Source organism: Perca fluviatilis, chromosome 8 (assembly GCF_010015445.1).
Source record: "Perca fluviatilis chromosome 8, GENO_Pfluv_1.0, whole genome shotgun sequence".
In the NCBI taxonomy this organism is placed as follows: Eukaryota; Metazoa; Chordata; class Actinopteri; order Perciformes; family Percidae; genus Perca; species Perca fluviatilis.
Window position 1 is genome coordinate 27,461,587 of NC_053119.1, and position 12,228 is coordinate 27,473,814.

The window sequence follows — 12,228 nt, forward strand, 5'->3', positions numbered from 1 at the left end:
ATGACTTCCATAATCCATTTATGAGTGGTCATACGCAGCCACAGTTCATCTAATTTATCTAAATAGTTAGCTTTAGCCTTCCGTCTTTGTTTACAGTGTCAACTTCCAAGCAAGCACTTCCGGTCGGATGAGCCGGCTTGATATCCCCGCCGCCAGTGTTGTAGTACTCAGTCTTGTCTCGGTCTCAGAGGAACAGAATTAAGGATTTATCATTAAACTGTCTGTGCGTTCTGAGATTGATTTGCATATTTACATCAACGCTAGCTGAACCTCTCCCTCCTCCTTGGGTGAGAAAGATAGAGAGGTGACAGCAGAGTGGAGACAGCTTCTATGAAAAGAATACATATACGTAGGCTGCTTTGCCTGGCCATAAGCACATGGCATGTTACCTTGAGTGTGCTCATTTTGAGTTTGAAGACACAGTCGCACATCAGATATAACTTTTTTACCTAGTCGATGCAAGTTTAACATGAATAAATATTCCCTATTGTCTTAGATTTGCCTTTACATGTTTACATTATTGCAGTCAGTTTTTAAAACCTTTTCAAATATAAACTCTATATATGGAATGGTATGGAATGGAATGGAATCGCGAAATACCGAAAATACCGAAAATACCGAAATTCCCAGCCCTAACCCCTAAGAGTGTCCATCCGCAGTTACGGTCGCACAATTAATTTGTGCACTGTTGATAAAAATTGTTATTCTTTTAGGCACGCAATCAGTGCCATTAGCGCCGACGCACACCTGTGCCCCGGTGTTGGTGTGGACGAGGTTGGCGTAACGGCGTCTGTCGTGACACCGTGTTGGCTGTCGGGCCATCGCCGATGTACGATGGAAACCTTATTGGCTTTACAACCTCGAACTAATACATCTTTAGTTGTTTACACCTCTAGTGGCAGGGGGGTTTGAGCTTGAGTGTTTTGTTAGACTTCATCTCTGTCTTAACTAAGAGTGTTAAGAGTCCTCTTCAAAATTCTCCTCATCACCTACAAAGCCCTCCACAACCAAGCCTCCTCCTCCTCCTGCCTCACGAAATCCTCTGATCCGCAGACGCCGACCTCCTCACCCCTCGCACACCTGACCTGGGAGGACAGGGCTTCTCTATTGCTGCCTCCTCCTTCTCTGTCCCAACACCTCAGATATTCTCCCTTACTCCACTCTTTGAAAACCGTACTCAAACCCCCATTTTTAAATCCACTTTTCATACTTTATTGCTTTTACGGTTTCTGTTTTTATTATGTAAAGTGCCTTTGAGCACCTTTTAAGGTTCTATACAAATAAAACGTATTATTATTATTGTTATTATTATTGCCACAAAATCCTGTTTGTATGGTATATTCAATTGGATGAGGTTTCTGGGCTAAAAGCTGAAAGGTTTCCACACAATGGAAGGAAGACGCCCTGTTTTTCAGCTCAGAAATGACATTTTGATTACCTCAGTTTGTATCCTCGTCTTTAATGGCCAGCAGGGGTTTTCGATGAGTCATTTTGAACGTGACTAAGGTTCTTGTCATGGATGTACTATTTTTACTTCTCTCTTCTGTCGGTTCACGTTCAAATGATGTCTGGTCAGCATGTTGCTTCAGCATGTTACATAGCGTACAAGCTTTACATGGCACACTCTCAACGTATGCATATAAAGCGACGCTTGTCCTCATGCAAGTGGCTTTTCAAATGCAAATGCTGCAGAATCTATTATTCGAATTACAATTTTAACACAATAGACCCTTTTCACAGCAGACATTTTGTCTTGTCAAAGCATTAGAAGCACAGCTGGAATGAATAGCATTAATGATAGCTGCATACCATTACAGTAGGCCAGGTACAGGGCTTTGGTTATGTGCATGCTCACTCACTGACATGGCTCAGTGGGGCACCTAATGGAAAGAGCCATTGTTAAACAAATAATCTCGAAGATTTTTCATTTAAGTAAATGTCTGTTAGGTCACTATCCATCGCCGAATAAGTTAACACAACGGTGGTTGTGGCCCACTGATGAAATTGATGCATTTGCAGTATGAAGAACTGGGTGTCTGTGGCGAAAAATCACGTGTGGGTGAAGGAATGTGGGTGTGGAATTGCGTTTTCCATCTCCCAGAAGTGGTTGGCCCTTGCTCGCTCCTGAACTGCCAACTGACTGACGTCTGAAGTTAGATCCAAAACACACCCGCAATTACCGCTTATCGTCATAGATAACGGAGATTCGCCACAGCGGAGTGTAACTCTACTGTTATGGTTATCACCTGTGGTTTTCCTCCTTTGACATGTCAAAATGTCTGCCGTGAAAAGGGTCTACGCAGATACAGGTATATACGTAGCCAGTGGCCCAGGTTGAGGTTCAGGTTCAGAAGGATCCTTCTGTTTTAGAGTTCACAGTTGTTTTACTATAAATACATAAATATACGCATAATTATAAAGAACTCAAACGCCTTATAAAAATCTCCAAAATGTGCTTCATGGCCAACCATCATCATCATGACCATATTTGCTAATGCTAGCTACAAGTGTAAAAGCTCACTGTGCGAGCTACTGTCTACAGCTGCAAGATACAAACATATATATATATATATATATATATATATATATATATATATATATATATATATATATATATATATATATATAGTATAAGGTATTCCTTTGTTTTGGCATTTTGCATTCAGTCAATAGTTGACACTAGCGACAGACACGGAGCACAGGGAGACAGGGAGAGAGATGACATGCACTAAAGTTGGTATCAAATAACGTTGCGATTACACTGGGACACTAGAGTTTTCTTTTTAACACTGAATGCTTTTGTTCTTGCTCTTCTTCTTGTGTGTGTGTGTGTGTGTGTGTGTGTGTGTGTGTGTGTGTGTGTGTGTGTGTGTGTGTGTGTGTGTGTGTGTGTGTGTCTGTGTGTGTAGGCAGCGCCTGCAGTCTTATGTGGGTTTAAGCCTCAGATGGAGGATCCCAAAGAGAGAAGAATATATTATAGGCCCTTTCATTGAGAATTCTATAATGTGCGACTGCTTATCTGTGCTTGTCTGTGGCTCTGGAGGCATTAAGTATCACTAAGCAAATGTGGCACTATTTCTTTCTTTTTCCTCTTCTGGGGGTGGTAGTAGCTCAGTTAGTAGGGAGTTGGGTTGGGGAACCGGAGGGTTGCTGGTTCAAGTCCCCATACGGCCCACAGTATGGTGGTGGACTGGTAGCTGGAGAGGTGCCAGTTCACCTCCTGGGCACTGCCGAGGTGCTCTTGAGCAAGGCACTGAACCCCCAACTGCTCGGGGTTCCTTTCCATGGACAGCCCCCTCACTCTGAGCATGTGTGTGTAATTCAGGCCTCTGTATAATAATAACAACAACAGAGTGAAAACATTGTAATTTCCCTTGTGGGAAATTATTATTATTATTATTATTATCAAAAACAACACCTATGTGGTGGGTCATTGATCAGTCATTGGTCAACGTTTGTGTTTTTTTCTTTGGTTGTTTCTCAATAAACAAGCTATTTTCACTTATTGAATGCATAGCTAGCTCAGGATTTACCACAGAGCAAAGTCAGTGCATTCATTATTTAATGTGTATTGCTGTGTATAATGAATTAGATGAAAACATCTCACAGATAGGAAAAGTGGTTTGCAGAATTGAAAATATTTTAAAAAGTAATTTTTCAACTTAGTAAATATTGTGAAGTTATTTGAGAATGCAAAGCCAAATGCAAAGGCCATGCAAATAAATCATAGGCAATAGTAGTTGAAAAATATTTCAGCTAAAGTATATATGTCCCTTCCCTGAAGGCTATACGCAGTGCCAGTGTATCTCCATTGAACACTTGCTCCGCTCTAAATCCTCCTCTATAATGCAAGTCAATAGGAGTGAATAGGGCACATTTTTCTCAAAGCTCAAAGCAATTAAACAAAAGAGAATGAATAACTTTTGTAATTCTTTTGGCTGAACTACAAACAAAAAAATGAGCCCCCAGAAAAGAGACTATAGCTGCCTGCTTCTGATAGGAGACAGCCATCCGTCTATCGGTACATCCATCCATTTAGCCAAAACCATTTCTCCTGTTCACGGTCACGCAATGTTTGAGCCACCCCAGCATCCATCAGTTTAGATCCAAGTTCATGGGACTCGACCAGTCTTAATCTCTGAGTGCAAGGACAATGGATGAATTAGGCAGAGAATACTTAACGTACACAAACGTGCTTTTTAGTGGAGAAGGGTGGATTCAAATTGAGGAAATAAAATTTGGAATCGAGAAGGCAAAAGCTCCTCTTGCCTCCTCGTGGAGTCAGAGCTCTATAGATTAGTGCTGCAAAATTACAAAACAACACCACAGTATTGTTTATTGTGATGCATTACTTCAACACATATTTCTGATTGAGCGCTTATCACTCTGAAGGCCACTTGCTGGCCAATTCTGTTTAAGTGAATTGGAAATGATCTCGCAAAAGTCACACGTTTTTCTGCCACACAAGTTACAATCTTAGTGTCCAGTAATTTGCTTGTTCTCATGTACTGCATCTTTGTGGCCATTTTGAAAATGATTGTTCCTTAAATATCTATAATTTTATTTAAAATGATTGTGAAAGACATGAAGCTTTGAAGTCTTTTTGGGGAGCCTCTAAATGTCTGCCTTATTAAACTCATTCATATTTGTTACGTGTCTATGTTACATTTATGACTTGTTTTTCCATTAACTCCAAATGTAAGCTGTGCCACATTTGGTTCTGCCAATATTGTTGAAAATTGTTTGCAGATGTAGTGGCTAAAAGACACACAGTGCCAAGATTATTTTTTTTTTTTTTGCAGAGATGCAGATTCGGAGTAAAGAAATGTGCGGAATTTGAAGAGTTCTACCATTTGTATTTGTTCTGGGTTGAAAATGGCTGCATGTGTGTTTACATGGTTATTGTGTCAGCCAAATCTGAGCCGCAGAGTCCGGAGTGTGTGGTGTCGGGATACCTGAGTTAATAGATTTCTGTCCCTGGTTGCTTTTTGCGTGTTGATCTCCTGCTGACGGCTTCACACTCTGCTTTAAGCACAGAGATGGGGTTGGGGAAGGGGGCTGGAGGTTGGGGGGTGTGTGGGCGGCTTAGAATAGAGCCTCCTTAACACTGCAAACATTTGGTTAATGTACCTTATTACCCCCCCCATTGAGCTGATTTTCACTTTCCATTCACTCGCTGCCCAAAAAGCACCTCTGAAATTCCATGTCTCATACGGGCCATTGATATTTATGCTTGCAGACGCAATTTGTTTAATTCCACACAGAAATATTCTCTATCTTAATTTCCTCTGACTCTCATTGGATAAAAAAAAAAATCTTCTCGTGCTCCACTATTGCATGGTTTTCTGCAAACATGGATGCTGCCAGCATCTTTTGTTGTGCTACGCTGTTTGTTTTTTGCTTTCCTTGTGCTCTTGTCTCTATAATGTTGTTTTACGTTCTCTGCTAAGCATCACACAGTACTCCATCCTCCATGCTGCCTGCCTCTTCCTCCTCTCTGTCTCTGTAGATATTTTTGTTTCTGTATCTGTGCCCCTCTACTTCACTCTGTTTCCTCTCATCTCCTTCCCACACACACACACACACACACTCAGTGTCCTTGTACTGTGGGCAGTGTACATGTGCACAGAAGCACTTGAGACAACTTCTTTTATTTTTTATTTTTTTCATACCGGCAAGCCACTTAGCAGCTTTATATAGCAACTACCCAAGGAGAGGATTAACGGCAGGAAACATCAACAGACAGGCTTGCAGTGATATATAGAACACACACACTCACGCGCAACTCACGCTCACACACATGTAAACACAGCGCACTTGTTGTAGTCGGCGAGCCTACGCAAAACAAACAGTGCACCCCTGTTGTCACCCCTTTTTTTTTTTTGCGATACATTGTTATGTTAGTCATTCAAGCATTTTCTCTTATCCTTTTTGGGATTGTAGCGTACAGTACATACCGGCTTTTCATCACACTGAGCGAGCACAAAGCATATTTGACTTTGAAAAATCCAGTGGAGCCTGTGCGCCGTGCGCCTCGCCTGGTTATATGATCACATCTTTTGTCTCGGTCAGGTGGGGCAGGTTGTGTCGATTCGGAGCTCATGGGGCATCGCTCACAGCCGCTCCGTACTTAACTCACCAGATCAGAGAGAAATCGCACACCGCTTGCAGCCTCAGAACATGCGGCGTGCACTCTCGCTCGCCCGTGCACACGTGCCGTCTCTCTCCTCACAAACACGAGCACTCACACACTCGTACATTCTTCATTATCATTCCAGAGCTGATAGGCTCTAATTATCTGCCTTGGCTCTGATTAGTCTCTCAGTAACAAGTTAATTAGATGGAGCCTTGTAAAATCATCACCACCATTACCACAGAGACATGGTTTGGAAAGGCACCAACAAGCACAAGGCAAGGAATGTGTCTTGCACTGCTCGCCCCGCAAAGATTTGATAGTCAACTAAATGTTAAGTGCTGGAGCTCTGATTTCGTTTTGATTAAGTGCCTTTTAAACCCCTCTACTTTGCAAAAGAATCTTTATCCTTTTCCCATTATTCATCACGAAAGGATTGTTCCATCTTACAGGGCAGGATGATCTGGCTTAAATTGCATAAATTGCTGCTGTCGACATTTCAGGAGATAGCATCTGAACATTGATTAGTTTCTCTGCCCCCATGATACAATGGCTATTTATCCAAAACGAACTATCGTCAGATCCGAGTCAGAACTTTTCTCTGCGCAGAGCAACTTTAAAGCCTGAGCAGAAAGCTAGATTAATTCTCTCCTCTAGCTTCTTCCTCCCTCTGTTATTATCCCTGGCCTCTAACAATCCATTTTAGGAGCTGTCACACACTATTTAGCTATTGTGTTTCAGTTGCGAACACTCCAGAGCGAGTCTGGAGTGCACATTGTATTTTCCATCAAAACGCATCTTAACTGTAAGCTAGTTAAAAAAAAAGAACTAGGAATTGTGATCTCAGCATCTCTTTTCTTGCTTTACAACTCATTTGAGCAAACATGACTGTAAGTCCTGGAAGAGATTTATTTCCGCAACTCGTACAGTTTGAAGACTTTATACCATTTGCTGTATGCATGTACTGCTCATTACCAGTGTATAGTTTTCTATTATTGGCTATTATCAACTTTGAAGAGAGATTATGTTCAGTCCTTCCAGAAAAATGCGGAGTTTTTTTGTGATTGTTGCGGGCAAAAATCCTTGATTATGCGGCACGTTTTCTTAAGAAATGCGATGGAATATGCGGGATATTTATCCAATTTCATGCTATCAAATCGTCGCGTAATTACGTCACTACGTAATGTTCCCATGGCAACAGGGGAAAATGGCTGCTCTTGTGAAGTAAACGCAACATTTTTCAACTTTCTGCTAAGATATATTATGTGACTTTTTTGCAACGAAAATGTGGGGATTATGAAATAATACAAGCCCCGCATATTTAGCGCGGAAATCTGCAATTTATGCGGCGAAAGTGCGGCGTATTTGAAAAGAAGTGGCCCCTGCATAAATATGCGGACTTTGGCTGATTATGCATTGAATTATGCGATCGCATAATCACGTTTTTCTGGAAGGACTGTATGTTACAGAATATTAGGGAAACCAGCAGAGTAGGACTGTTTTGCACTGCACATCTGTTGTGTCAGCCTCAGCTAGGAAAAGGATGCACGGCAAACTCCTGCTGCTTTTGTCTTGGATTAAAAAGTACATATATAGCCCGTGGTCACACACAGGAGAGCTTTTACATAATGGGATTTGTAATCCATAGTTACTTTTAGCCCTTAGGTAACTCACCGCTGTGCGCACTGGTGTGTGTTTGTGAAAAAGACAGAGAAACAGGAAGAAGGAAAGAGACATGCTACTGTCAGCTACATCAAGTGTGCAAGCATGTGTCTGGGTTTGAAGAGATGACTTGCCTATATGTCAAATCTTTGTGATTGTGTTCATATCTGTGTGTGTGTGTGTGTGTGTGTGTGTGTGTGTGTGTGTGTGTGTGTGTGTGTGTGTGTGTGTGTGTGTGTGTGTGTGTGTGTGTGTGTGTGTGTGTGTGTTTTTTGGTTTGTCCTGGCAGGGGCTTGTTCTTCTCTGGGGTAAGGCAGATTGCCTCTGTGGATCGCAGCCTACTGAACTGCTTGGCAGCTCTTCTGACATTCCTTCATGCCACGTTGACACAAGATCACAGCCAATATTTGTGGAAATAGTGTCTTAGCTCACAGTTCTGTGGCTTGCTCCACTTTCTACACAAAAAAGTGTGACACTGTCAGGAGCTTTTTGTGCACATTGTTTCCAGATTGTGTCATTGTATTTAATGGGGAAAACGATCCCCCTACTATCAGTTCCAGCTAAAAGCACGCTACGCTCCTGTCACAGAGACTGCAACGCAGTTATACACCGCATCTCCTTGGGCGCTGCTGTGCACTCTTGCTGTCTGCAGGCTCATGTCGAGCGAGTTGGTAATTGGTTTCCTGGAATCTTCGTATTCACCCCAGCGAGGCAGTGTGCAGGCGACAAAATGCCTGCAGCCATGAGGCATCATCCCTAAGCCCCTGTGGGAAGATCAAGGTAGCTTTACGCAGACTTGGTAGATGAGACTGTGGCTGAGTCTCTCTCCCGCGGGAACCTGGGTGTCTGGATGCCTGGATTGGAGCACTGATGGAGAATGGATGGGTGACGTCACATCCCCCCCCCCCCCAACCTCCACCATGGGAACAAACAGCTACCCTGACATCCACTTACAGCAATCTCCCAAACCCGGCAGCTGTGGTGAAGCAAAAGGAGTGGAAAGATAGCGGGTAAATTGCCCCAGTAAAGATAGTGTGGTAATTGACTTTGACCACAACTCTGAGCTGAATCAAGACTGTTTTGGCATCAGTTCCACATTGCAGATACAAGAATGATTGAGATTTATTCCAATCCTGCAGCATGATGTTTTGCCATCTACTGTAGATGATTTATATCTCACATACCTGTGCCCTCAGTTGACTCGCTGCTTGTTGGAGCTTTGGATTCCCCTGGCTGCTCGTCTCCCCTCTACACACGCACTTGCATGACAGCTGTCACTTTCAGTAACCACAGCTTCATCACTATCTCTGCTCTATCCCCCAGGCCCAAACTGGTACCTGAACAAGGTGAAGCTTAAGATCACTGATGTCAACGACAACGTCCCTGAGTGGAATATGAAGCCGTACCCATACCTGGCTGTAGTGTCCCCTGAGGCCCCAGCGGGAATGTTTGTCTACCAGCTCCAGGCTCACGATGGGGATGAAGGCAAAAGCGGAGAGGTCGAATACTTTTTGTCAGATGGTAAGCTTTCTGCTGTTTATACACACACACTCACACACACACACACACACACACAAACACGAGATGTATAGGAGGGGAGTGGTATTAAAACAGGCTGTGTTGTTGACAAAATAGGCCTTGGAAATGAAGTCAAACACAACAAGACAGCCACAGGCGCTACCGCATTCATTCATACATTCATACACTCTTTAGGTGTCCATTAGTTTCTCTGTCTCTCTGTCAATCTGTGTCTCTCTGCCTCTGTATCTCTCTCTCTCTCTCTCCAACACACACACAGCCAGAGGCCTTCAACACATTGTTTATGCACTTATCTTGCACTCACTATCTGTCTGCTTCTCTCTGTTTCAAACACACACAGAATCATGCAAGTACTCACACATACAAAAACACACACACACACACACACACACACACACACACACACACACACACACACACACACACACACACACACACACACACACACACACACACACAGTGGGCTGTTGGAAGGCTGCCAGAGTGGTAGACCCCCTGGTGGTTAAGGGGATAGAGGTTTGTTGGCATGTCAAATATGGGGGGGATGTGCTAATCTTGCCAGTGGGGCTTTACAGAAACACTACTGACTTCCCTTTGACTCACATTAGTCCATCGCACAACTCCCTTATGTGCGTTTAACCACAATTAACGCAAGGTACCCATGGTCAATATGATGCTATCATGCTAAAAACTCTTGAAGCAGTGAGGTTTACCTCCAAAACCCTCAGCATACTGAGTAGTTTCCCTTCAAGTTTTAACCTTTCAATGTATTTATTTAACCCTCTTATTCTGCGCTTAACTTTTAAGACCTCGAGGGGATGAGAGTAGCTAGCCTTTTGATGAGCGAGGTCAGTCTGTCTGATCCCGTTCTTTAGTATTTAACAGTAGTGGGAAAATTATTTAAAGGTGCCCTGTGGAATTGACAAACAAAAGTTATGTTTACATTCAGCGTTTCTCACCAAAACACGCTGTGCGTAATAATATGTTGCAAAGTAGGGCTGGGCGATATGGAGAAAATTAAATATCACGATATTTTTGACCAAATACCTCGATATCGATACCGCAACGATATTGTACTATTGGTGCTTTCACAAACTATTTACACAATGAGATTTTTGATAAATAATCATCAGTAATGTGGATATAATGACTAAGTGGGTAAAGGCAAAAAATAGAACAGCTAGAACAGTCTGGTAAGTTCAGAAAATGACATCACTTTACTGTAATGCAGCCTTTAAAACCAGTAAAGACAGCACTTATTATTATGCCATATTACAATATTACGATATCCAAAATCTAAGACGATATTTAGTCTCATATCACGATATCAATATAATATCGATATATTGCCCAGCTCTATTGCAAAGCTTACTTACTTACTTTTTTTACTTACTTTTTATTTTATAAAGGACAACACACATGAATTAACGTTTCTGTAAATGTGCCAGTGTTAGTCAGCCGGCTAATTTTCAACTGTAGTCCTTTGGCCAGATGTTTTTAGACCAGAGCAACAGGAAACAGCAAGACATTGGTACAGGTTAAACTATACAGGCAGAAGTCAACAAGACACCATACAGACAGCTAGAGCAACAAATAACTTTCTCAGTAAGCCATGCAGAGCTACAGGAAGCAGCAATACATTAGCACAGTTACACATCAACAGTATCCCCATTCAGTATAAGGAGCCATGCAAGCATCAAAACACAGCCTAGTTCAGACTGCTTGCGAGCAGTCTTCTTCTTCGCTGCCTTTAGCGCATTGATACATTTGTTGGTGCGTTACACTGTCCATCTGCAGACTAGTATAAAACCAACAGCAGGATGGGAATTCAAATTCAAATTCAAATTAATTAATTAAAATTCTGTTTCTTCTTAGCAGTACTAACTCCACAGGTTTTTGAGTGTTACAACAAGTAAAGGTTCTACAGTCCTGCAAGTACAGAAGTATTATCAGCAAAATGTACTATGCATCAAAAGCAACAGTATTTACTACTTATTATAATGCATACTTCTACTTTATAGAAAAAGCACCTCTAGATTTAACATGAAGTTGATACTTTCTATTTTTAAATTGCCAACACTCCCATTAAATGAGATCCCACTGACAACTATTGTCTGTGTATTCATAGCCAATGCAGAAACTTGCCACAGCCATCGCTGTTGTGCTACACTCCACGCCTCTTTTGCTTCCGGAATGCCGACATGCTGTCTAAAATCACACACTGCCGGAGTAAGCTGAATGTCTGCGTAAAAGAGGCTTATGCTAATTCAATGAGATAAAGTGGAAGATACTTCCAAGTACAAATGTAAGAAAGTACAAATGTGGGTACCAAAATTGAGAAGTTTCATAAAAAAATGTTCTGTGTATCAGTTTCAAATGTATCAGTTTATGATCAGAATATGTCACTCCATTTTGGTATTACTCTCCACTAGCTCCCAGAGGCCATTTGGGTAACATTTCTGAGTTAGTATTCAAGCCAGCAGTACTGGATTGGTTTGGATCCAGCACTAGAAAATGAGTTAATTTTGTTTCCCTGTAGGTGGTGACGGCTGCTTTGCAGTGGACAAGAAGACAGGCCAGGTGGTGAGCACAGGGCTGGTGCTTCAGAGGGACAGAGAGTACTTGTTAAGCGTGGTGGCCCTTGACGGCCTGGGCAGCCGCAGTGCCCCCGCCATGCTCTCTGTGGTGGCAGGAGCCAGAGCGCCGCAGTTCACCAATAATAGCTACGCCATCTCCATACCAGAAAACACGCCTGAAGGACAGCCGTGAGTACCGCATGTCTTAATAAATATATATATGTAACATTCATTCATTCACTCACACATATACATAAGCAGGGCTGTTTGATACAGGCAAACCATCATGAGATATATATATATATATTTTCTTTTGTT

General features: G+C 42.3%; 1 protein-coding gene across 2 annotated transcripts in view; it reads left to right on the top strand.

The window, feature by feature from the left end:
• LOC120564192 (neural-cadherin-like) overlaps window positions 1-12,228 on the top strand; it is a 114,039-nt gene that overhangs the window by 36,455 nt on the left and 65,356 nt on the right. For both annotated transcript variants that reach the window (XM_039808986.1, XM_039808985.1), the window contains 2 exons: window positions 9,119-9,316; window positions 11,874-12,099. In XM_039808986.1, the coding sequence (XP_039664920.1) occupies window positions 9,119-9,316; window positions 11,874-12,099 (424 nt within the window). The remainder of the gene's footprint in view (window positions 1-9,118; window positions 9,317-11,873; window positions 12,100-12,228) is intronic.